Genomic DNA, 26,915 nt, shown 5'->3' with positions numbered 1-26,915 from the left:
TGGTCAATTACTTCTCTTTGAAAATGGCTTGGAGCATCACAATGCCATGTCACCAGGAATCACAGAATTGCACACACAAATTCAAAATACAGAGAAGGTATTACTTCCAAATGAGTTAACAACCTTCGGATAATGTAATTTTCCGTAGATGGCGTTTGCCATCTTGATGTTGCAAGGTTTCACAAGGTGCTATAATTCAAAGGGGTGGATCTTCAAAGTGGATTACATCGGGGTGGCTCCCAAGGGCTGTATTCCCTGTGGCCAAGCTTCCATGGGCAGGACAAAAATGAAAGTGAGTGTGGGTGGAGCATGTTGGTGGGGAGGGACCCACAATACACAAACACACACACACACACTAACCTTCCCCCGCCCCTTGCCAAAATTAGGAATGAAAAGCCCCCCATTAGAGCCAACTGGACCTCCATGAAAATGCCCCATGTTGCATTTAGGCTTGAAAATCTCCTATTGATGGTGCGCAGAGGCAAGGAGGAAACACAGTGGTTATGATGGGGAGCTTCCATGGGTTGAATTTAGCCCACAGGGTAGATCCCCACACGTAGTTTAGGGCAGCCAAAAAACTGAGCTTTGTGCCAGTAAGAAACTGTCTGATGACAAAATGTGAGTGTCATCTGGGAATTAGCCAAATTCAGATGCCAGCTATTAGCTTGAGGGCTATGGTGTATGACTCTTGTGCTTAGCAAAGGGGAAAGGTAACGTTTTCAAACCTTTGTGAGGTGGTTTGGAGATTGTCTGGGGAAAGAAGTTAAAATGAGGAGAGCTTCCATTTCACTGACCAACGCAACTGGCAAAAATAAACTGTGTGAACAAACTGAAATGCTAACGTTTCCACCTTGACAAGGCCTTCCAGGAGAATATCCTATAAGCCTATGAGAGGTATCCCAACTAACTTCATCCATCAGTGCAAGGATTTCTGCTTGTGCAACAGAACTCCCCTACCCAGTCTTCTCCCACTGTGTACTCCCTGAATCTGCCTGGGGGCTCCCCAGAGTCAGGAATGAAGATTTAGGGAGGGGGTGGGAAGAAGTTCCACAGCGCAAGCGGAAACCCTTGTGCTGGTGGAACAAATTAGTTGGATACCGCCAACAGTCTCTCTGTGTTCTCACGTAGACATGACGGAGTCACAAAAGAGGACAGACATCATTCTTAAATGCGATCCTATGCACCCTTAACTGGGACTGTTAAATTCAGGGAGACTCCGTTCCGCTTAAGCTTGCATAGGATGAGCGAAGGAGGATCTTTGAAACATTTCCCCATAATCCTTTAGATGAGTTCAGTCAAAGAAAGGCTGCTGATATAGCATTTTTCTTTGGTTATCATCAGAGCTCACCTTACAGCTTTCTGAAGGGGCCAGAAGCGAAAGCTGCATGCTGATGTCATTCCCCGGCTTGCTGGAAATACTGCTGCCGCTGTTCTTCAAGTATTCTGACTAGCAAATATACTTACCATTTTTTTGGCGTGTTCTTCACACAGGGGGGTCTGGTGCGTAATGTCAAAAACTGGCACAGAGCATTGCTGTCCGTCTGCAAACTTGGCTGTGCAGCTTGAGAAAAGCTGCTGGGACCGGTTCAAGAGGATATCTGGGTTTCTCTGTAGTCAGGAATAACACACAAAGGAGGGGCAGGAGACTGCATGATTTACAGAGAGAGAGTAAGATACTGAACCTTGAATTCTATTCCCAACTAATATCTCACTTTGGAGCAATTCCTTAAATGTCATTCATGCTGCAGCTACAGAAGATGCAAAGTCAACAGTTAAAAGCAAACACACACACACACAAACTGCCATCAAGCAGAATTACTAATGATTTTATAAGTTATTAAGATGGGTTTATGGAAGCAGCTATTTTGCTAATGAGTTTGTGTGTCTTGTTTCCTGGAGATTCTTAATCAATACTGTGATTTTTGGGACAATGCAATCAATAGATTTGCTTTCTAACCAACTAATGAGAATCCATACACAAATATTAAAAAGAGGATTTCTGTCATCCACATATGAGAGCACATAAAAATTGTAAATTTCTTCCTGCCTTTTTGACAGATGACGCACAGAGGAAGTCAATACAGTGAATCCTGATTCAAAATCATTTTGTTCAGAAGAGATATATAAACTCAATGCATTTTTAGTATCTCTCTCATCTATTCCTCCCCTCTCTAAATCAGCAGTAGGCATTTTCCTTCATCATGCAAGCTTACATGATGCAGTTTCCTGAGATAGCCACTTCACTTGCTTTCTCCCTCTGTTTATTCACCACCACCATTCCCGCCATTGAGGGACACACTCAACTTTCTGCTTAAGGCAGCCTTTCTCAACCTTGGGTCCCCAGATGTTGTTGGACTACAACTCCCATCATACCTAGCTAGCAACTGTAGTCCAATAACATCTGTAGACCTAAGGTTGAGAAAAGCTGATTTGAGGCATCGGTGGGGCACCTACAGCCTTACACTGTTGAAATTCTAGAATGGCCATTGTTCAGGGATGGCGGCCATTGTAGCCCAGTAGCAGCTGCAAGGTTCCTGGTTATCCTTCAACACTTTAAGAAGTACAGGTGAAACTCGGAAAATTAGAATATTGTGGAAAAGTTCATTTATTTCAGTAATTCAACTTAAAAGGTGAAACTAATATATGAGATACACTCATGACATGCAAGGCAAGATATGTCAAGCCTTTATGTGTTATCATTAGCAGTCTCAGAAAATTAGGTTATTAAATGAAATCAGCAAAACAAGGATTGCAAATAGAGCACTATTGGACCCCTGAGAAGTAGAAGCATGCATATGTACTCAGTACTTGGTTTGGGCCCCTTTTGCATCCACTACTGGCTCAATGTGGCCTGGCATGGATGCTATCAGCCTGTGGCACTGCTGAGGTGTTGTGGAAGACCAGGATGCTTCAATAGCAGCCTTCAGCTCTTCTGCATTGCTCTGTCTCATGTTGCTCATTTTTCTCTTGGCAGTGTCCCATAGATTCTCTATGGGATTCAGGTCAGGCGAGTTTGCTGGCCAATCAAGCACAGTAATCCCATGGGCATTGAACCAGGTTTTGGTACTTTTGGCAGTGTGGGCAGGTGCCAAGTCCTGCTGGAAAATGAAGTCAGCATCCCCATAAAGCTCATCTGTGGAAGGAAGCATGAATTGCTCCAAAATCTTCTGGTAGACAGCTGTGTTGACCCTGGACTTAAGGAAGCACAGTGGACCAATACCAGCTGATGACATGGCTCCCCAAATCAACACAGACTGTGGAAACTTCACACTGGACTTCAAGCATCTGGCATTGTGTGCCTCCCCCCATTCTTCCTCCAGACTCTGGGTCCTTGGTTTCCAAATGAGATGCAAAAGCTGCTCTCATCAGAAAAGAGATTTGGGGACATATCTCGCTTTGCATGTCATGAGTCTATCTCATATATTAGTTTCACCTTTTAAGTTGAATTACTGAAATAAATGAACTTTTCCACGATATTCTAATTTTCCGAGTTTCACCTGTAGTCACAGCCCTAGTCACTCACACAGGGCAGGAGTGGGGAGAGTGGAGAGCAAGGCTGAGCTTTCGGCCCTACCTCTGATACTGCAAATTTTTCTTTCAACAGCTGCCTGCAACTTTGTGATGAGGAAGACCAATGCACAAGTCCCTGCTTCCACGTAGGAGCTCTGCACGTTCTGGTCAGCAGCACAACCAGGTGTCCTGAACATGGAGAAACCTCTACTCACCATGAACAGAAACTTCTGCATTGTTTTTTCTTCTCACACAACCAAGTGCAACGCTTGGCTACTGGGAGAAAGAAGATACGATGTCGGGTGTGGAACTAAAGGCATGGCTTTATGAGAGCAACGCCTGAATGGAGCCAATGCGAACAAGGGAACGATCATTATTTCAGGTATACAGGGAGCATCATACCTTGGGACTCCTTAGTGGGATAAACACGGGGCAGTGATTTAGGAGAGACGCACTGGTGAATTATCTCTATGGCAGCTCAAGCAAGGGCCTACGCTGCCTCCTTGTGGCAGTGCTGGCTCATTACAAATGGAGCTTCCTGCCTGTGAGCTCAGTGGCCTTGTGTGGTGTCCAATCCCACAGAGGCTGCAAGGTAAGATATGTCAGTGGACTAACTCACATAACTCGCCAACTCTAGTCTGCAAACAGCCATACCAAGACCAGCACTTGAAAGCATAGTCAATATTCTGCGTGGCACTTTTCTTTCAAACGCTCTGCGCTTGTCGTATCTACAAAAGTCCTTTCACTGATCCCTTTATAATTCTCAGTTCTTCCTCAATGCCTTAGAGGAACCTTAAAATTAAAGCTAAAGTTGCAATTAGGAAGGGGCAGGGGGGAAAGCTGCAAGAGGTTCAAGTGAATTTTGAAGTTGAGGGAGGAGTGGGAAAGAGAAAACTCATTAAAATTCCGAGCTTGCAGCATTTGGAAACTTTCCTTTCTTTGCTCCTGCAATTTCACGTACACGTGCTCATTGTAAGGGCTTCTAACATAAGGACTTTCATTCTCCCTGATCTCTACCTCTTCTGTCGATACTGCAGAATTATAGGTCTTTCATCTCTTATTCATTCTAGGTCATTGTACTACCTCACAGTGCAGATTTCACACCCTGCTGAAACCTTTATAGCAATTTAAGCTATAAGATAATTCAGACTTTCTGCAGAAACTGACAAACCAACCTCACACAGGGCAATGCCAGGTGCATGTGTCCAGTACAGGGACATTTCTAGAAAGCTGTTTGTTCCTCCACCCTGAAGGTCTACCATAGCCCTAACAAAACAATTCTGACCTGATGCCAGTGATTCGAAGTGAGGACAGATTCAAATGCTGGCTAGGCCCCTGAATTCTACCTTTGTTTCAGGGTCTCTTTGCTGCTTCAGAGCTGAAACAACTACACAGGCTTAAGAATGGATTTACCAAGTCTCTCCCATAAGTTGGTAGCTTGAAAAGAAACACCAGGCCAAGAAGCTAGCAGGAGTGCCCCCAGAAATACTCGTTGGAAATAGGAGATGGCCAGAATTAATTACAGTTGTGCCTTGTTTGTCTGGTACTCTGATGTTTTGGCTCCCAAACGCCATAAAACCCAGAAGTGAGTGTTCCGGTTTGCGAACATTTTTCAGAAGCCGGACGTTGGACGTGGCTTCCACGGCTTCCGATTTGAGTGCAGGAAGCTCCTGCAGCCAATCGGAAGCTGTGCCTTGGTTTTCGAACCGTTCCAGGAGTCGAACAGACTCCCAGAACGGATTACGTTCAACAACCAAGGTACGACTGTATTACGTTTTTAGCCCACAACAGGAAGACAGTGAAAAAGATACGTTGAAAACAATGTTTAGTGAACGGAAGAGCCTTGTTGGTGCATGGTTCGCCCTTTGTTGTCCCTCTACATGGTGACACGTCCCTCTGCTTCGCTTGGCTTGTGCTGAAACAAAAGGACACCCAAGAAGATTAGCACCAAAAAACGGAGAAGGCTGGGATATAACGTGCGCGCTGTACTGCCAGGTGTGGGTGGTCCCTCACCTGTTCCGAGTACACGAAGCTCTTCGGAGCTCTCGTAGCAGCTGCCCAGCGCACTCCGGCTCTCGGCTGGCTGCCCGCAGCAAGGCTTTCCGGAATGTATGTTGGCATTTCCTCTGGCGAGATTCTGCCCGCTCCAGGCGGCAGAGGTGCTTGTATTTCTGCTGAAAGTAAGTGCAAAGTTGGGAAATGCGGGAGCTCCTGCCGCTGGCGTCAGCGTCATCATCTGGCCTGTGAGATTGTGTGGGGAGGGAAAAGCAGGTGATCAAGTGGCTGGCACTCAAAACCCAACCTCATCATTCCGCAAACTTGCACTACTGCTATCTTGTCTGTACAGCGCAAGTCCCGAGTACCTGAAGAAATGTCAGTTTCCATGTCAACCTCCCTGAGCTCTGCGTTCATTTTTGGATGGTTTCCCCACACACACATTGGCTGGCAACTAGGGAGAAGGCTGCGGCACCCCTTTTATGAAAATATCCCCTCTGACAATCTAGCCGACACTAGAGTCCACACTAATGTCTTTCGATTTTCTCAGGCTTCTACTATTTGAAAAGTTTTACCGTCTGATTTTATTGCTGCTTCTGCCCTTCATGATTTAACTAGGGTGTTTTACTGAATTTGTCATTAATTTTGGCTTGGATCCGGAGTTGTCCCTCCATATATGGAAGGGCTCAGCTCCCCCTTTTCCCTGCAGCTTAAGCACCACTTTTCATGCTTTTCTAAAGGGTTTCCTCTCCCTCTGGAGCAAATTCTCAGGGGGAGGGAGTCAAGGGGAAGAAAATTGACTTCCCCTTCCTCACACCAGCAGGAGCATCCTGTAAACAAAGTTCTGCTGATGGGAGAATAGGATCTAAGCACTTATATTTTTTTATTGTCACTATAAAATTGTAATTGTTGTAAATATACCTTGAGAATTACAGAACTGATGGGAAATATAGAAAATAAATGAAATAGTACCCCCACCCACTATGAACAAACTGTTGTTGTGGTGCAATGGCCATACTAGTGAAATACCACAAGTTGTGATACCATGCAACACAACAGTTCTTGTGACCAATCCTCTGTTTCTTTGCCATGGTAGCTGCTCCTAGGAATGGACTATAAAATGATGCTTTTGAGATAGGAAAAGCAAACACCTCCACCAAGGGCAAGATCACTGATCAAGTTTTGTTATTCTGATTCCGGCCTCTGTTTCTACGTTATACATATCTGTTTTTCAGGTTCAATGGACAAAGTTCACCAGCTATTTCTAAAATGTTTGGAGTAAAAATTCAGTGCACGAATGGACTTCCTCTTTTGCCACGGGACTTCACCACCCTCTCATCTCACCTGCAACCCACTGTGTACCCCCCAAAACCTGCACCAGAGGGCCCCCAGTGCTCCAGAGAAGATTTTGGAGGGTGTTCAGGGGAGGACAGTGAAGTCAAGTGGCACAAGTAGACCTCCATTCTGCTTACAGACAGAAAGCTTTGGGGATACAAACCCAAGTCTCTATGAATACCCTCTTCCACTGTACCTACCCTCACCTACAGGTAACAGTTTAAAAAACAGCCTGATCTCTGTATTATTTCATATTCTGCACTTAATTACTCAGTCTTCTGTTCTGAGTTGTATGCACTTACTCATTCCTGTCATATCTGAGGGCTTCCCGAATAGACCATGCAACCTGGTATGGCGAGGTTTGTTCCAGTTCTTCCAATTCTTCTCCACTGTCTTCTGACCAGTCCAACCCTGGAAAAGCATGGAAGGAAGCGAACAAACAAAGTAGTCAAATAAAAAGCACTGTTGTGATAGCACAACAGAGGGCCTCATCATAAAAGGGAACCTCATTGTAAGTGCATGAATTAGAACAAAAAGAGAAAAGATGTACCACGCGTATGGAAGTTTCCCAAACAGCTGCCATCTCACCCCACCCCATCAAAGGCTATATGGCCACATGTAGGATTGTTTTTCTCACATATGCCTAACTGGCTGTCACATGGAAGACGTAGCAACCTTGTTTTCTCCTGCTCTGGAGGGTAGAACCTGAACCCATGGATTCAAGTTACAAGAAAAGAGATTCCGACTAAAAGTCAGGAAGAACTTTCTGGCGCTAAGAGCTGTTCAACAGTGGAATGGTCTCCCTTGGGAGGTTGTGGACCCTCCTTCCTTGGAGGTTTTTATGCAGAGGTTGAATGGACATCTGTCTTGGACGCTTTAGCTGAGATTCCTGCATTGCAGGGGGTTGGACTAGATGAGCCTTGTGGTCCCTTCCAACCCTATGATTCTTAATCACCACTGCCCTGCAAGTCTAGCTATGCCCCTTCTTCCCCTGGCACTAAGTCCTGGTCTTCTGTGGTCAGGCTTACTAGCACAGACATACTCAGCCACTGTGGGGCATGGGGATCAGAGGTCCACATCTGAGGTGGAAAAGAGTAATGTGCTCTAGGCTAATTTCTGGCCATAGGTCAGTGAACAGCGAAGCATATGAAGATAACCTGGATGGAAGGGTCCGTATAAGGAAGAAGGCAACACATTGTTGCTTCATCGTTTTTTGTCAGTTAGGTAAAGGGACCCCTGACCGTTAGGTCCAGTTGTGGACGACTCTGGGGTTGCGGCGCTCATCTCGCTTTACTGGCCGAGGGAGCCGCTGTACAGCTTCCGGGTCATGTGGCCAGCATGACTAACCCACTTCTGGCGAACCAGAGCAGCGCACGGAAACGCCATTTACCTTCCCACCAGAATGGTACCTATTTATCTACTTGCACTTTGACGTGCTTTCGAACTGCTAGGTTGGCAGGAGCAGGGACCGAGCAACGAGAGGTCACCCCATCGCAGGGATTCGAACCGCCAACCTTCTAATCGGCAAGCCCTAGGCTCTGTGGTTTAGACCAATTATATATCCATAATTATAGGGATGCGGGTGGCGCTGTGGGTAAAACCTCAGCGCCTAGGACTTACCGATCGTCAGGTCAGCGGTTCGAATCCCCGCAGTGAGGTGCGCTCCCGTTGCTCGGTCCCAGCGCCTGCCAACCTAGCAGTTCGAAAGCACCCCCGGGTGCAAGTAGATAAATAGGGACCGCTTACTAGCGGGAAGGTAAACGGCGTTTCCGTGTGCTGCGCTGGCTCGCCAGATGCAGCTTGTCACGCTGGCCACGTGACCCGGAAGTGTCTTCGGACAGCGCTGGCCCCCGGCCTCTTAAGCGAGATGGGCGCGCAACCCCAGAGTCGGACACGACTGGTCCGTACGGGCAGGGGTACCTTTACCTTATATCCATAATTGCCGTTACACTTTCTGCTACTTCAGATTGCCTAGCCACCAATGTTTGTACCATAGCAACAATCTGAATATCCTAAATTCCTGGTTTACGTACATGACAAAAGCTAGAACTGGTCCTCTAGACTTACAGCCATGCTCCCTTTTTTTGTGTGCTTAGAAGAACTGCCTTGAAAACAAAATGACAAACCATGTGGTTTTAGTAGTAGTAACGAGCTGAATTTTACGGGACTTAGCTGTGAGGCAGGATGCAGAAACACCTGCCCATGGCCTAGTTTGCCCTTCTGCATTAAAAAGCACGCGCTCGCAAGGATACAGTTAACTCAAGTACTTCACTTGCGCACTGTTACCAATCTACAGCAAATTTACTGGACCGAATGATCGAAACGTTTGGGTACCATTAATTCTCCACTTACCTAAATGCGGAAACAGATCAGCATCCAGCTGCTGTTTCTGAGTGCACAGTTTCACCAGTCTCTGTAGCCGGCTCATACAGGATGAGTGCGGAGAGAAGGCTGTGGCTTTCATAAGGATCCTGTCCACCCCGGGCGGGTCTGGGCCAGGAGCCCTAGTAGGGTGCAGGGGAGGCAGCGGTCTTTTGTTAGACAGCTGCCTGGCTTGTGCTATAGTGTACGTGGTTGGAGCCACTCCCTGCACTGGTAGGCTGGTGTTCTGAGGTTGAGGTGACTTGCAGACTAAGCCCTGCTGTAGCTCTGCTGGCTTTAGAGAAGTTGGTAATGGCGAGAGATGGGAGTGCTGCTGCTGCTGCTGCTGCTGCTGCTGCTGCTGCTGCTGCTGCTGCAAAGGTGCAGGAAGAGGGCTAAAGTGCTCTTGGCGAACTTTCAGAATCTCTGTTTCTCTCTGGCGCTGCCGGTTCTGGGCTAATTTGCTCTGCAGCTTCTTCTTCACCGTTGCCCCTTTCTTGAGATCTTCGTCTTCCTCGTTGAAAGCAAAGGGGTCTTCCAGTTCGGCTTCCAAGTAGTGGAGAGGAAGCCTGGCACCCGGTGGAGAGAGGGACATCCCGTCTAGTCCATTGGGCATCTTCAAGGCCAGTGGAGGAACGGTCAGGCTGAAGGCGACAGAATCCATCTGGTGCCGAACTTTTACCTCCTCGACGGGGTCATTCTTTTTCTTCCTCTCCTTTTTCGGTAAAAAGCCAAGTACCTGCAGGTGACTGTTGCAGTACCTTTGAGAAGCCAAGACCATCAGAATTATTTTCTCCTCGCCAGCTCTTAAGCATGGTGAAACTAGAAACTAGAATTCATGAGAAAGTAGCTTAAATGACATAAGTTGTTTCTTTTTTTTGTGTGTGAGAAACCTCAATGGAGAAGGTTTAAATGAATATCTCATAGCCAATTATAAACTTTCAAATATAAATATGTTATTTGAATTGCATATTACATTAGCTATATTATAACCATAGATACAATGTACTTCCAATTGAACTGCACATCAGAACATTTGCAGAATTACAGTCTGCATTTCAATTGAGCCCATATATGGAAAAACTGTGACATAAAAGCACAGCAGATATCTTTCAAGGCGATCTCTTTTCTTACCCTAATAAAAATAACTGTGTTAGGTTCTACACGTTTCTGTGAAAAGCTTGCATCCCTAACACTTCAATCTTATGCTCGAAAAGGATGCAAAGCAGAAATTTTATTAGTAGCCCAAGTGATAGAAAATGGTTTAACAAAGAACAAGAGTGGGTGGTTTTTTTCTTTGAGAATTATGAAGTCAAAGAGCAAAGAGGGAATATGTTTTTTGGCTTGAGGCAAACAATTTTAAAGCTGGAAATATTTGACTTGGGAACAGGAGGACCAGAGTTTAAATCCTCACTCAGCTATGAAACTCACTGGGTGTCTTTGAGCTACCCTCTTTCAGCCTAAGCTTCCACACACAGCTGTTGAGAAGATAAAAAGTGGATAACCTGTACACTCCAGCCAGCCTTGGATGGAGGGTGGGTTGTTGTTATAATCATCACTGTGGAACACTTAATGGTGAGACACATTAATATTAGCCAGGTATATTAGCTGTGCTGCTTTCAGAACCCACTAAAAACTTTTTTTGGTTAGGCAAGCATGCCCCCAAACATATTTTTAATATGTAATTTTATTGTGCATATTCCTTGAGAAAAATGCTGATTTTATATATGCTTCAATACATTTTATGTCAATTTATTTTTAACATTTTATTTTATTGGTAGTTTAAATATACATTTTATATTGTTTTAAGTACACCACTTGGAGGTTGGGGTCAATTAAGCGGTATATAAATCTTGTTGAATAAATGAACAGATTTCTCACTGTCTTCACCTCATTCCAATTTTCAGCAGAAGGTCAATTTAAAGTTCAGTATTAAAAACAGCTTAATACTGATGCTAACTGGGGACTTGCAGAATTCAGATTTCCCAATTTCAGAATTTAGGGTTCTGGCTTACAGATATAATTCATTTCTTTAATACTGTGTTTCTTTTGAATCCTTTTCAAAATCCTTTGAATCCTTTTGAGTAGGCAGCCCCCGCTTCAATCACAAATCTTAAGGAAAAATAACTCTGAAGGGAAAAACACCGTCTTTTTATACACCTCCAGTTATGAATAAGTCCACAGTCTGCCTCTTTAATGTGTTAAACTGATACGCTTATGCTGCTTTCTTCTTGCTGTCCTCCATTTTCCAATGTTGTGACATGATGCTTCACACCTAGTTAACTTCCCTTGCCTTCCCAAAACACGCATGTTAGAAAGTTATACACTTCATCTTGTGAGCCACAACAAAGCATTCCTACTGCCTATCGCATCAGCCGCCCCAGAAAAACTGGCAAATTATGCTAATTCAAAGCCCAAAGTATTCGCTGCTAACTAAAGAATAATCTGAACAGAAAAATATAGCGGGGGGGGGGGGACGGACCTGCATTGGAACAGCATAGGAGGTGGCACATAGGGCTGCTGGATAAAAGAGGAAACAGTGAAAATCATTTCCTCCCATTTTATTCATGGGAACCTCCATGGGACCAGAGAGCACTTCCATCACTAGAGGGCCACACCTGGATACAACCCTAGGAAGGCAAGGCTGGAATTCTACTTGAGAGCAAAATTCCTTCATTTTGACAACCTGCAATGTCATATTAGAAGAACTGCTGCCAGGTGTCTACAGAAACCAATGTGTGCTCAGCAGACAGCGTTTCTCCAGTGATTTCCGAAGTCACTTTTATTAATGTTGGCTCACTGTCAAAACTTGTGGTACTCTGCCTCACAAGTTATGCAAATGGAACAACTGGGCAAATATTGCCTCAGTCTGCATAATTTATTCTGCTCCTATTCATGAGGGGCAATGAGATATGAAGGGCTGCGCTATAGTTTCACACCACAGATACTCTACATCAGGCATCCCCAAACTCGACCCTCCAGATGTTTTTTGGGACTACAACTCCCATCATTCCTGACCACTCGTCCTGTTAGCTAGGGATGATGGGAGTTGTAGTCCCAAAACATCTGGAGGGCTGAGTTTTGGGGTGCCTGCTCTACAGAGAGGCCCTGTTTTAAAGATTTCATAGGGTAACATCCAAGCACTTCAAAGAACACTTAATTCTCTCTTCTGCAAAACTAGTAGAGATGTGGTACTTGCCCACTTTCGCATCCGGCACACCAAACACTGAAGTGCCCTGATCTAGTTGTCTTAGCAACAAGGGACATATTCCTTTCCATCCTCCTTAGCAAGAACAATATGGTCAATTGCCCTCAGTGATGTTGCCATGTAAACACATCTGATTATGGCACAGCACGACATTATCAAATTCGCATGTGATCCCTGATTGGCTGGGATCATAGGATGAAGGATAATTTAGAAACAGGGGGTGGATTTCAAGATATATGTACAGGGTCTGCACATGCAATGGGACTCCCTTTCCCCCTTATTCCCCAGCGCATCCCTTAAAACTATTCTGGGTTTTTCTCAATGCTCCAAAGAATTGGGGGGGGGGGAGAGAAGGGGAAAGTCTCACTGTGAGAGTGGACCTTATTCTGCACACACAACAACTTAATTGTACGCCACCCAAGGTGATAAAATGAGGCAGTGAGGGGGGATCCAAGTTGTCTCCCATTCAAACTGTTGACCAGATGTTGACCTGGCGAGCTTCTATCATGTGCCCCCAAACCATGCTCCAGGCCACCACTGAGACTGTCGCTGCTGTTTTCAAAACTGTGCTCCCATTACTTACCTACGGTCCTCAGATTTGGGGATGGGGTTGGTGCAGCGTTGGCTATTGTACTTGGCCACATATTCACATTGCTTGAAGGGAGCAGTCTTATCCTCCAGAACGTGCCTGATACAGAAGGCGTAGCCGTTAAGTCGTCTCTGCTTGCACAGTTTGGGGCTGTACGAGCACAATGGCTTATTGTCAACCTCAGAAAAGTGTATGTGTTTGCCTTCATACATCACGTGACTCTTTTCCTTGTGAACATCAGCTGAAACAAGACCCCCCACCACCAAAACAACAAAAGTTAAAAACGAGTTTCAAAGTCAACGAAGAAGATAAAAGTTTTAGTTCTAATCTAGCTGAAGAGGACCAGTTACCCAATTTTAAATCTTCTCTACCATGTCAACGTCAGCAAAGAACCCCTCAGACACCACTATCCCGGAATGATGACGAGTCAAGATGAAGCAGATTGTCTAGGAGGAATAACACAGAGAAATTGTGTTAATGAAAACGTATGAAAGAAACAGAACTGCACTGCTCACAGAATCGCAAATGAATCAATTTGATCTCCCCAGAAAAATCATCAGCTGGAACACCAATTTAACAATCTGAATGTGAAATACTCTTTGCACAGGATTATCTCTAAGGATATTATCTCCATTTCCTGAAGAATTTGCTGTGGTGAATTCTACCAGCAACTTATGGGAAAGCATTCACTGATGTCCTCCCTTCTAGGTACACTGCAAGTTTTAGAACTGTTTTAGCTCCAGCCACTTTAGCGCCAAATCATGGCAGCAAGCTGGCATCATATGCAAAATGGGGGTAAGCAAATCCCAACACCCTTTGCCAATCCTGGAAAAGCAACGTTGAGAGAGAGCAATATGGAGCAGACTGACACTAGGTAAGGGCAGGGGCGCTAATTCCCCATCCATCACTTCTCAGCTTTAAATCTCCCCTTCATCTGAATTTCCACCTTCAGAGATTATGCTTGACATTATAGTCAAATTGTTGCTTTTTAAGGTATTGGTGCAAAACCCAACTATCTATCATTACAAGTGAGCAAAAGAACTTGGCATGAATTTTAGACTGATAGCAAAACGTGTATCCTGAGGTACAGTTAAGCTCCTACTTTACACTTAAATAATAATCTGATTTCCACACAAAACATGCAGCTGGTGACATTCCTTTTGCAAATCAGCAGCTCGGAGGTTCATAAGAGGTTTAAAATTATAGACACAAATCGACAAACACCTTGCTCCAAATATGTTTTGACTCAGCAATGTGCTTAAACAACATGCTCAGAGGGCTCATGACATATTGTGATACCAACTCCCTCAAAATCATTTTCGCCAAAACCAAAATTCTTATTTTTGGTACGAAAACTCGGAAGCCATTCTGGAAATTTGAGGGCCACTCTATTGAATATTGTTCAGCATTCAAGTATTTGGGCATCACTTTTCAGCATGGGCTTAGTTGGTCAGCTCACCTAAATATGACCATCCTGGCTGCCCGTAGAACCATCAAAGCCTTGGAGAAATTCTTCTATGCAAAAGGCGGCCAGTTGGTTCCTCCAATCAGAAAAGCATTTGTTTTAGGGTAATTTAAATGTCACAATGCCAGTAATATCGTTTGAATCTTGTTAGGTTGCTTCTCTCTAGCATTTTTTGTCTTATCCTGCTATGGCTGTATGCTAATGCAATAAAGGTTTGATGATGATGATGACTCAGCAATGTCTATGGTGGCTTGGCCATGTCCACAGAATGGAAGATGGCACAATCCCCAAGGATACGCTCCTCGGGGAGCTGGCTTCAATCAGCTGGCCCGTTGGCAGACCAACTGTGTTACAAAGATGTGTACAAACATGACATGAAAGCCGACAACATTAACACTGCCGCGTGGGAATCCCTTGCAGACGACCGCAACACCTAGAGACCATCTGTCAGGTCATCAGTTACCAGAGGAGCAATGACAGCTGGGAGGAGGGCAGAAAGAAGAAATGCCATGGTGAATCTGCAGCAGCACAACCGGACGCCTTCATCTGCTCCAGCCGCAACAAAACATGTCTCTCCCACATCGGTCTCTACAGCCACAGCAACTGTAATTCTGATGGTTTGACTTCACCCCCAAAGACGCACTCTTCCATTATCTCTTGAGACAGGCGGATGCCAACCAACCAACCCCACTCGCCCAACCAGGCTTTCTGCCTCCCAGGCAGGGTTTGAAATTAGCAGGGTGCCAGGCGCACTTTGCGCCTAAAGATTCTCCATTCGCAAGCACCTCTAAAAGTCTGGGTGCCATTTTTTTGTGCCTGGCTGACACTCAAGGATTACTGAAATGTACGTGCTTTGAAGCCTCCAAGTATATGCTAAAGATAGACAATATGTTAAGGAGTTTAATAATAGAGAGTAGAGTGTTTTGAACACTGAAGTATGGTGCGAATATTTTTACTGTAAACACCAAATTACACTTATGTATTAACAATTTCTGCTAAAAATGTGATAGTAACAATGTGTCTCTTATGTGAATTGCGTATTAGTTCATGTTTATCAAAATAATAAATAAAAAGTGTTGCCAACCCCCTCCCCCAAATGGCAACTAGACATTCTGTTTTGGTGCCCACAACCCAGATCCCAAGATCCCAGCCGGGACCATATAACACCAGTCATGAGAGATCTGCATTGGCTCCCAGTACATTTCCGAGCACAATTCAAAGTGTTGGTGCTGACGTTTAAAGCCCTAAACGGCCTCGGTCCTGTATACCTGAAGGAGCATCTCCACCTCCATCGTTCTGCCCGCACACCGAGATCCAGTGCCAAGGGCCTTCTGGCGGTTCCCTCATTGCAAGAAGTGAGGTTACAGGGAACCAGACAGAGGGCCTTCTCGGTAGTGGCTCCCAGCCTGTGGGACGCCCTCCCATCAGATGTCAAGGAAATAAGCAGCTATCCCATTTTTAAAAGACATCTGAAGGCAGCCCTGTTTAGGGAAGCTTTTGATATTTAATGCTGTATTGTTTTTAACACTCAATTGGGAGCCGCCTGGAGTGGCTGGGGAAACTCAGGCATCATCATCATCATCATCATCATCATCATCATTATTATTATTATGCTCCTAGCTTTTTTTATCCCAGTTTCTAACACTGCATTCAGATGCTCTCAGTATCTGACCCATCCACATACATGGAGTTGCAAGAATGCTCCATACAACTGATGTTTCCCTCAACCTGCTGCCATCTCATGTGCCCCCTTTTACCTTCCTTCACTGCTACTCTCTCACATGTCGGAAAAGGGAAGAAGGGTCAGACATCCTCTTATTTCTGAAGTAAACAAGCAGAGCATTGTTTGGGATAGTTCGGAAAACTGCTTGCACTTTGTCACCAGGGGACATCAAAGCCTCCCTCTCGACTCCTGGCTTATGCAGCGTTAAAGGTAAAGGTAAAGGGAACCCTGACCTTTAGGTCCAGTCACGGACAACTCTGGGGTTGCGGCGCTCATCTTGTTTTACTGGCCGAGCGAGCCAGCGTACATCTTCGGGGTCATGTGGCCAGCATGACTAAGCCGCTTCTGGCAAACCAGAGCAGCGCACGGAAACGCCGTTTACCTTCCCACCAGAGCGGTACCTATTTATCTGCTTGCACTTTGACGTGCTTTCGAACTGCTAGGTGGGCAGGAGCTGGGACTGAGCAACGGGAGCTCACCCCGTCGCGGGGATTCGAACCACCGACCTTCTGATCGGCAAGTCCTGTGCTCTGTGGTTTAACCCACAGCGCCACCCGCGTCCCGTTATGCAGCATTACCAGGGTCCAAACTGGGGACTGGACAAGTAAACTACGTAGGGGTGGTCTGGAGCAAAATCTGGAAGGGGAACTCTGGTCCCCTGCTGCCAAGCAAATGACACATGTTCCCTGGTCACACAGCAGGTGGGAGGCAGCATTTAAAGGCTACTGATTAGCCAGGTAGGATTCCTTCAGAGGATGCAAGGAATAAAGAAAGCTCAGGGGTGGCTTTTTAAAAAAAACTCCCTGTCTTGATGTCAGCAGTGAGTGCCCTGGACCAAAAATCCTGCACACCTTTCTGAGTTGTGTGGAATGGCTTTAAGTGAGCAGGGCTGGGTAACTAAGAGAGGAAGAAGTCAAGCTTGTTGGCAGCAGCTGCAAGAAGTGGAGGAAGGGGGTGCAGGTGTGCTGTCAAGCTTCCCAAAGGATGGAAGGCAAAGCCCCAAGAGCCTTGGAGTGGTTTTGCTACAAGCCAACTCAACTGCAGACAGCGGAACAACACGGAAGAATGTAATCTTCTATGCCAGCACAGGGATCACCTCTACTCTCATGCAGGGGTGCTGCAAATTCCTGGTGCCATTCTCACAGGATGGTACTTGTATACTGATACTCAAAGTTATGTTTAAGAATACAAGGAACCAACGCATAATTTTTGATATGATTTAGGAAGCTTGATGGCAACACAATCTAATTTCCATAGTGTGTGCCCTCTTATTTCCCAACCATACAAGGTTACCTTTCTGATCTGGTAGCCCATGGTTCTTTCTAATGATTGTTTCACCGTGTGCCATGGCTAACCGTGACAATTTGGCACCCGCTCACCTATATATTTTAGGGATTGAATATAATTTACGCTGCAAAATAATATTGCAATTAGCAATGATTCAAGAATCCAAATTATGAGAGCATTTATTCCACAAACGTTTTAAAAGATTCAGTAGTATAAATACAGCAAATCCAAGTAGCAACAAGATCTTACTTCAGTGTGTGTGGTTCCTTAAAATACAGTGGTACCTCGGGTTAAGTACTTAATTCGTTCTGGAGGTCCGTACTTAACCTGAAACTGTTCTTAACCTGAAGCACCACTTTAGCTAATGGGGCCTCCTGCTGCCACCGCGCTGCCGGAGCGCGATTTCTGTTCTCATCCTGAAGCAAAGTTCTTAACCTGAAGCACTATTTCTGGGTTAGCGGAGTCTGTAACCTGAAGCGTGTGTAACCTGAAGCGTATGTAACCCGAGGTACCACTGTATAGCACTTTGTAGGGCACTGTTTTACTTGAAGATGACAGTGGGCTGTTAACATTTTGTAAGGATTTGATGTTTTATATGGACAATAAACATTCAAATCAAACAAAAATCCTTGTCAAGAGAGCCTGGGAGGATAGATAGAAGGGCAACTGCCAAAGTGGGGAGACCAGGCCTGCTTTTTAAAACCCTATCCCTACAAATTAAAACTTTGTTTCCAGGTCCTGAAAAGGTGAGGGGAAACACTTGCCTCCTTCCCAAACAATATTCCTGGGTGGGTTTGGGGTTTTTTTGCTGGGGGAGGTGTTGGAAACAAATTGCATCTCCTCCACAACTCTTAGAACTGTCTTCAGAAGAGAAAGGCAGAACATTGTGGTCTACCTCCATTGTGGTCTACCTGTCAGTGGTGGCTGCGGACAGGTAATGCCAGGGGTAGAAAGCAGGATTCCCCTCACTTCAACACCGTCTGCAAGTGCAATGATTTACATTCCCCCAATATAAACGAAGAGCATGCAGGAAAAAGCGATACGATGCACCTGAAGGGATAGGAGTCAAAACCTGTTCCCTGTCTCTGTGACCGCAGCAGCCAATTGACAGACACATTCTGACCGGGTTCTGTTGCTTGGTCACGCAGGGGTGTTATGAGCTGGTTTTCATATGAACAGATGCTGAGCATTGTTCCTTGATTTAAAGGCCAGAAAGAATATTTTTACTCCTCAATTCATAGCTTTTTTTTATTTTTACAAATTATGACAAACAAGATTAGACTAGCTTGTGAGTTCTGGGAGTCATGGTTCCATGGCAGATTCTTTTTGGATCAATTCGTGATTAGCAATTTATTAAGGTTTTCAATCGTACAAAAAGTGCGAACAAAAACTAGGCTATTCCTGCATATAACTGAATCCTATCTCTCTCCTCACCCTCATGCTCATCCTCTGTATGTATAGTAGGAGGGGTTGACTGAATGTGCTCAGGCATGGAAAGGAACAAATTAAACAAGATAAAACCTTTTTTAAAGAGAAGGATAGTACATAAAAAAAAGCTGCTTCTCTCCTCAGCCGCTATTCAGCTCAAAGTAACTGCCCTATACTTCTGTAAACCGGTCTTCATTCCCCCTTCACATCCATGCCACTCACTCCTGAGTGCCAATGGGAGCAAGTTTTGTACCTAACAATCCAACTCTGGCGGCTCCTTTGAGTCCTGGACCAATTGCTTCACCACCAAAGTTGCTCTGCAGACACACACTTGCCATGTTCAGTCGCAATGCTGGCCATAAGCCATGTGTGCACACTGCTCTATCAGTCCCTGTTTTGCTCCTCCCTTCCTAGAGCTGGGAGGCAAACCACAGAGTGCCTGGCTTAGCATTAACATCCAAGCCAACACTTGTGGTTTGTTTCTCCAAAGCAAACTTGCTTAGGCATTAACTGACGTCCGACCAGATGATTAGCAGCAAGGGACAATCCTGCATCATATGGTGCAGTCATGCCCTAAAGTATCACAGCAACAATATTTTGAAAACATCTACAAACAGTACTTAAATGTTGTGTGTGTGTGTGTTTATGTATGGGGTAGTACCTCGGAGGGGGGCATGTTGTGCCCCTTCTGGGGTAGTTTGTCCACCTTTGGTCCCCACCCTGCACTCAGCTCTCACTTGTGGCTCCTGTCAGCATGCAACAGCAGACACATCCTGGGAACAGCTTCGACTGGCTAAACCAGGTGAGGGGAGCCAACGGGTCTCAAACCCTTGGTGAGCTAGGGACTTCCCCTGCATGCAAAGACAGACTCCAGCAGATTGAGTGGGCAAGACCAATAGTGCGTCCAATGGTCAAGAAGGCAGTTTCTGCATGTGATATACAGTGGTACCTCGGGTTAAGTACTTAATTCGTTCCAGAGGTCCGTACTTAACCTGAAACTGTTCTTAACCTGAGGTACCACTTTAGCAAATGGGGCGTCCCGCTGCTGCTGCGCCGCCAGAGCCCGATTTCTGTTCTCATCCTGAAGCAAAGTTCTTAACCTGAAGCACTATTTCTGGCTTAGTGGAGTGTGTAACCTGAAGCGTATGTAACCCGAGGTACCACTGTAGAGGGAAGTGAGGGGCAGATGGGGCTCATCAACCTGGAAAGGTAACCCATCTAGAAGGAACACGGATCCAAACCTCTGCTGCCTTGCAGGGTATCTTTAGAATAAAAGGTTAAGGAGTAATCTCTACACAACTGCAGAGTGGAGTCCCTAAGATGGTTGGATGGCACCTTGCACACCACCTTCCAGCAACTCTTGGAGCCAAGCTGGTTCCAAACGTATTACTCTGTTTTCCTTTGGACAACATAAACGAGGCCAAGAGAGGTGCCTAGCTGTCTGGTCAGCCCAGGACCTCCATACAACCTGCCCAGACTTGCACCCTGGGGAGGTCACTTTGATGCTGCTAACACAGTGGTTTGACTTCACCCCCAGAGGAGTACTCTACTGTCTTTCAAGACAAATGGATGCCAACAACTCTCTTCTCTCTACACACACATACACTTGCCTAAGGCTGTTGTCATACAGCTTGCTTGACTACCAAGAAACGGCAACTTGAACTACAATGCAATTGGCATCTGAGAGCTTCTGGCCATCATAGTAGCGTTAAATGGCCACGCTGGTGACCAGCCAAGGTAAGCTGCAGAGGGACAGCCATGAGAGCCCTGAGCAACTCCTCAGCAATAATCCTGTCCTTTAGTACTCTTCCCAAACATTGCTTCTTTCCGACATAGTTCAACTTATAATTTACTTTTTAACCTATATGTGTCTCTATATCCAAGAACTGAGTGTACAGGCATCTACTATAACCTCCACCCACCCAACTCCCCAAAATTCGGAGCTCATATAGAATCTTACTACAGTGGTACCTCAGGTTAAGAACTTAATTCGTTCTGGAGGTCCGTTCTTAACCTGGAACTGTTCTTAACCTGAGGTACCACTTTAGCTAATGGGGCCTCCCGCTGCCGCCACGCAATTTCTGTTCTCATCCAGAAGCAAAGTTCTTAACCCGAGGTACTATTTCTGGGTTAGCAGAGTCTGTAACCTGAAGCGTCTGTAACCTGAAGTGTCTGTAACCTGAGGTACCACTGTATATGGAAGGAAGCAAGGCAGGTCCATGGAAGAATCTTTTATCCTTCTGTTGTAGGAGCATTTCTAGTGGTAATCCCTGCTGCAAATGGTGGAGGAATACAGTGGTAATCCTCACCAGAGATCAAGAGAGTTAGTAAACTATCGCAGCTCTGAAAAAGGAAAGATCTGAATACATTCCAAAGCCTCCACAACTGTCATGTGTGACAGCTCATTGCGCGACCGAGAAATTCAGTCACAGTACATCTAACCAACTGAGATCTAGCTTATGCTACATTCCGACGGCATGATCCTAACTGTGGACAATTAAAGCAGTATCATATCACTTTTAACAGTCATTCCTTCCCTCAAAGAATCCTGGGAACTGTAGCACGTTAAGGCTGCAAAGAGCTTTAGGAAATCTCTATTGCCTTACAGTCCTACAATTTCAGAGTGGTTTAACGATCAATCGCTTACCCCAGAAAACTCCGGGAATTATAGCTCTGTATGGGAAATAGGGGGTCTCCCAATCAGTGTTAGAAACTCAGGTATATAAGTTTATCACCAAATGGCACTACAACAGAATGTCTAGGTACCTTTTTTGCAGTGGTATATATGTATGTATGTATGTATGTATGTATGTATGCATGTATGTATTCTTTTCAATTCATTTCTATACTGCTTTATATTTTAAAAAAAATCAAACCAGTGTACAACACATTAAAACATCAAATAAAACAATCCAGAATAAAACAAACAAATTCAAGCTTCAAAGAAATTATTTCAGATCCTTCTCGAAGAGACAGTTTGCCTTCCCCATATTTATTTACCTACTTAATTTATAGAGCTGCCCCATAGCAGAAGTACCGTGCTCTAGGAAGTCATTGTGGTGTAGTGGTTAAGAGTGTTGGACTAGGACCTGGGAGATCAGGGTTCAAATCCCCACTCAGTCACAAAGCTCACTGGATGACCTTGGGCCATTCACAACCTCTTAATCTGCCTTGCAGGGTCATTGTAGGGATTAACTAAGGAGGGAGGTGAACCATGTACTCCTTGGAGAAAAAGGTGGAAAACTGACGCAATAAATAAGATCTTCTGCTTACCTGCTTAAGAAAGCTGGAGGGGCCAGCCAGGTGGAGATGTCAGTCGCCAACCTTGCATCCAGACATCTCCACCTGGTTGCAATTGGGCGTGCGTCAGTCACAAAACGCACCTGGCGCCTGGGAAATCTTGAACACTATATCAGCATCCTCCCAGTAGTGATATATGGAAGTGAGAGCTGGACCATAAAGAAGGATGATTGCCGAACAATTGATGCTTTTGAATTATGGTGCTGGAGGAGACTCTTGAGAGTCCCATGGACTGCAAGAAGATCAAACCGATCCATTCTTAAGGAAATCAGCCCTGAGTGCTCACTGGAAGGACAGGTCGTGAAGCTGAGGCTCCAATACTTTGGCCACCTCATGAGAAGAGAAGACTCCCTGGAAAAGACCCTGATGTTGGGGAAAATGGAGGGCACAATGAGAAGGGGACGACAGAGGACGAGATGGTTGGGCAGTGTTCTCAAAGCTACCAGCATGAGTTTGACCAAACTGCGGGAGGCAGTGGAAGACAGGAGTGCCTGGCGTGCTCTGGCCCATGAGGTCACAAAGAGTCGGACATGACTAAATGACTAAACAACAACATATCAGCATCCCTAATAAACTAAACTTCCCAGGGTTCTTTGGGGGAAGCCATGACTGTTTATAAAGTGCTATGATACTGCTTTAAATGCATAGTGCAGATGGAGCCCGTGCTTCCTAAGAAGATCCACTGAATTCAATGGTGCTTCCCTACTATTTGCTTAGAACTGCAATCTTTGTTTGCAAGGTGCTAGTTACCAAGACAGAAACCCCTTCTACATCATATTCTAGAGGTGATGCGGGGAACTTTCTCAACCCAATGGCCACAGTTCCTTCACCAAAAACTTCCAAGGGCCACACACCTAAACATTTGGGGTGGGAAGTAGAGCCAGCGAAGGGTGTGCCCTGGGAAGCATTTAAGGGCCGAATAGAGATGTCCAGAGGGACACGGGTGGCGCTGTGGGTTAAACCACTGAGCCTAGGACTTGCCAATCAGAAGGTCGGCGGTTCAAATCCCCGCAACGGGGTGAGCTCCTGTTGCTCGGTCCCTGCTCCTGCCAACCTAGCAGTTCGAAAGCACATCAAAGTGCAAGTAGATAAATAGGTACCGCTCTGGCAGGAAGGTAAACGCCGTTTCCGTGCGCTGCTCTGGTTTGCCAGAAGCGGCTTAGTCATGCTGGCCGCATGACCCGGAAGCTGTACGCCGACTCCCTCGGCCAATAAAGCGAGATGAACGCCACAACCCCAGAGTCGGTCACGACTGGACCTAATGGTCAGGGGTCCCTTTACTAGAGATGTCAAGAAGGCTGCATTCGGCCCCAGACATTCCCCACTGATTTCTAGAGATTTATACTGAAATCACATGATAGCGTCAGATATTAATAATGACCTGCTGCTGAGCATTTTATATCCCATCAGCCATGGCCTATACACAGCATCCTTAATCCCTTTGCCCAGGGTTTCTACTGAAATCTTCCATGGCGGACGCTAACTCATGTGAATTTATGGTCAGCCTTTCCTCGGTTTGCTATGTTTCAGGAGGGATCACCTAGGAGCCAATACTGGTGAAACACAAAGCCCTTTGAGCCACCACATTTCTCTCCTCCATGGACCTTGGGATCATGGCAAATTGAGTCCAATCTTATGGACATTGACAGCACTATCCTATGGAATGTTTATTCCAAAGTAAGCCCGGTGTGTTCAAGGGGGGTTGCTCCCAGGTACGTGCAGAGGACTGTACCCCTAATGTGAAAACAAGTTCCCCTGAAAGTCGTTGCAACTTACTTCCACATCCTGCATTTAGGATCAGAGTGAAAGTGACTCATATCGTCTTGCTCTCAGTATTAACACCCACATATCAGAAAGATGTTAATTTAGTCCCAGCAGCATTTTTCTCATTATCATCAGTAATTCTATATTTGAACACTTCAAGCCACTTTTAAAAAAATCTCCAGAAGCTAGATGTGACAAAACTGCTCCCATTCTGTCTTTCTAAAACTGATACAGTTTTAGAATCTGAAGACAGGGTAGGCTGGTGGAACCAAAATATTCAGTACTAAAGAGGGGAGGGGAGCATGTGCTACCTCACTGAGAGAACTGTCAGATAACCCTTATTTTAGAGTTCCTTCCCTCAAGCCCCCCCGCCCGCCCAGGAAATATGATAATACTCATTACTCTGAAATATTGTATTTATGTACCACTTTGCAGAATGAAACCTTCAACTTTAGATTGTCTCTCATTTTAAAATTGTAGTTCTCTCTGCTTTGGAAGAGTAACTACCACTTACTAAGTCATAACATTTCTCAGTGCACATACACCCATGTGGTGAGATTTTTAACACCTCCTGATTGCCGGGATGTCTGATTGAATGTGGATAGTAAAGGTTCTTCGCTCCATGCGGACAGGTGGCAAAAGCAACTGGCTATGTGGTAGTTATTTGCCAATCATGGAAATTAACTACTTTATAACAGTCAACTGTATTCAACCCACATTTTGCAATTATTTAAGATGTACTGGCATTCATGAAAAGCTAGCTTTAATTCTGTTGAAATCAGTAAGACAGGCAGAGCAATTATTTGGAGGCATGCAAAAAAGCTAACTAGGTAAAGGTAAAAAGTAAAGGACCGCTGGACGGTTAAGTCCAGTCAAAGGCAACTATGAGGTGCGGGGCTCATCTCGCTTTTCTGGCCGAGGGAGCCCGAGTTTGGCCACAGACAGCTTTTCCGGGTCATGTGGCCAGCATGATCAAACCACTTCTAGCACAACGGGACACCGTGGCGGAAGCCAAAGTGCACGGAAACGCTGTTTACCTTCCCACCACAATGGTACCTATTTATCTACTTGCACTGGTGTGCTTTCAAACCGCTAGGTTGGCAGGAGCTGGGACAGAGCAACAGGAGCTCACCCTGTTGCGGGGATTCGAACCGCCAACCTTCTGATCTGCAAGTCCAAGAGGCTCAGTGGTTTAGACCACAGCGTCATCTGCTAACTAGGGCCCCCTAGTCAGCACCCTGTGCTGTATTTGGGGTAAGGAAGGGTCTTAACATTAGGTAGTTGTGTTTTAAATAGTAATGTTCATATTTGTATAACTTTTTTTTTGCATTTCCACCCTATGCTACTTATTTAAAAGTAAAATTTACTTATTTTAATGGAGTGAGAGTCCAGTGTGAGGGGAGGGATTTAAAAGGTAGTTCCTATGAAGATAAGGCCATGTTCAATTTTACCAAAGCTAAGTGCAACTACTGAAATACACTTAAGAAATGGTTGTTGCTGGTGGTGATGTTAAAACTGTAAGCTCCTTGGAACAAGAACCTGTCCTCTTATACTTTGGAAAGCACTATGCAGCTTGATGGTTATATTTAAATAATGAATCAGAACCCAAACACATGGTGACTTTTTTGAGAATGTGTAGACTAGCCCTCAGCCTTGAAGCACTTACGCTAGCACAGACAAAACGGCTTTAACAAAACACCACCAAATAATGCATAGGATTATAGTGTCATAGGTTACAGTTTTGGTCCATCATTCTACAGTGACAAAGTTGTTGTTATCTCCCTCAGCATAACAGCACTCTTGAGAGTTGGGAAGTCCATTCAAGGTACAGTTCTGTAATGCATTTATAACAGAAAGCTTGCATGAGTGCTTTGCAGAACAGACACTTGAAGCCACACTCTTTGCCAGAACTAAAACGAAAATGTCCCACCAGTCACCTAAGAATAATGGAAAATTGCCTATATAGGTACTGTATTCCATTTGGAATCTCAGAAAAGCTCACCTGAAACATCTGATTTCAATTCCCCCACGCAATGGAGCTTCTATTCTGCATACAAAACAAGGACAGAGATCCAAAAACATACTTTGAGTGCAGCCAAGACCTTAAACTGAGCACTGTTTTGTTTTGTTTTTAAGCCTTTCAATTTCTGTGAATGGCAGGTCCCAATGGCAAGTCCCAAACTGCATTCTAAACTCCTTTCAGTTTCAGAAACTGTTTTGACATGTGGCTTGAAGAGGCACACTATGAGACACACAAATCCAAAGCTCCCTTCATGGATACACGGAACTAGATTTTTGCAATCCTGGCCAAAAGTTCACCTGAAGATGGAGGAGGTGAATGTACCGTAAGCATTCAAGCCCAAGTTAACTTTTTGCAACATTGGCCTAGGAATCTGGCCGTTGCAGACCACTGCATTGATACAGTCCAGTCTCAAGGACTTGAATTTATGCCTACACACAATTATACTTATCTAGCCACATTTCTGAACTGACATTCCTGAAACGCATCTCTTCTGCAACTGCTTTCTCCTGAAGATTTTACGCTCAAACACTGACCACAGAAACAATTTAGCAACCATTTACAGAACGCTATCTGTGTCCTTGTATAATGTGTTTATGGCCTAACACACCCCCAAGACCCTGGCTTGGGTAGTAAATTGTTTCCAGGCTACGAACGTCCAGAAACGACGAGGCTAGCCTTTACAATTCCAACCCATTCACAAAAATCCAGGGTTTCATACACAAACCCAGCATGCCTTTGCAAGGCTGGACTCTCTCTCTGACAGCACCCAGGAAAGTACTGAAGTGGTAAGATCTGGTAGCCCTGGCAAAACGGACGCCAGAAGTAAGAAGCTGGGCACAGCACCCTCCACCCACCACCTCCCCCTCCCCTGGAACAAATCTTAAAACTAACCAAGGTTGTTTCTAGGCTTTTCCCTTTCTTTCTTTC

General features: G+C 45.2%; 1 protein-coding gene and 1 long non-coding RNA gene across 3 annotated transcripts in view; both read right to left on the bottom strand.

Moving 5' to 3' along the window:
• LOC310743435 overlaps positions 1 to 26,915 on the bottom strand; it is a 93,413-nt gene that overhangs the window by 22,984 nt on the left and 43,514 nt on the right. The gene's annotated exons all lie outside the window — the stretch shown is intronic.
• Positions 1 to 26,915, bottom strand: part of INO80D (INO80 complex subunit D) — a 40,564-nt gene that overhangs the window by 11,957 nt on the left and 1,692 nt on the right. Inside the window, exons 2-8 of one of the 2 annotated variants that reach the window (XM_083627773.1) lie at positions 13,370 to 13,444; positions 12,993 to 13,239; positions 9,193 to 9,962; positions 7,143 to 7,251; positions 5,524 to 5,751; positions 5,322 to 5,425; positions 1,465 to 1,598 (exon numbers count right to left, since the gene is read on the bottom strand). In XM_083627773.1, the coding sequence (XP_083483899.1) occupies positions 1,465 to 1,598; positions 5,322 to 5,425; positions 5,524 to 5,751; positions 7,143 to 7,251; positions 9,193 to 9,962; positions 12,993 to 13,210 (1,563 nt within the window). In that variant the 5' untranslated portion in view covers positions 13,211 to 13,239; positions 13,370 to 13,444. Of the gene's footprint in view, positions 1 to 1,464; positions 1,599 to 5,321; positions 5,426 to 5,523; positions 5,752 to 7,142; positions 7,252 to 9,192; positions 9,963 to 12,992; positions 13,240 to 13,348; positions 13,445 to 26,915 lie in introns of both variants that reach the window. The other variant, XM_083627772.1, reaches the window with a different exon arrangement.

This window comes from Podarcis filfolensis (assembly GCF_964270895.1).
Source record: "Podarcis filfolensis genome assembly, chromosome: 1".
NCBI lineage: Eukaryota > Metazoa > Chordata > Lepidosauria > Squamata > Lacertidae > Podarcis > Podarcis filfolensis.
The sequence above is the reverse complement of the archived record's forward strand: the minus strand, read 5'-3'. Positions and strand labels throughout refer to the sequence as shown.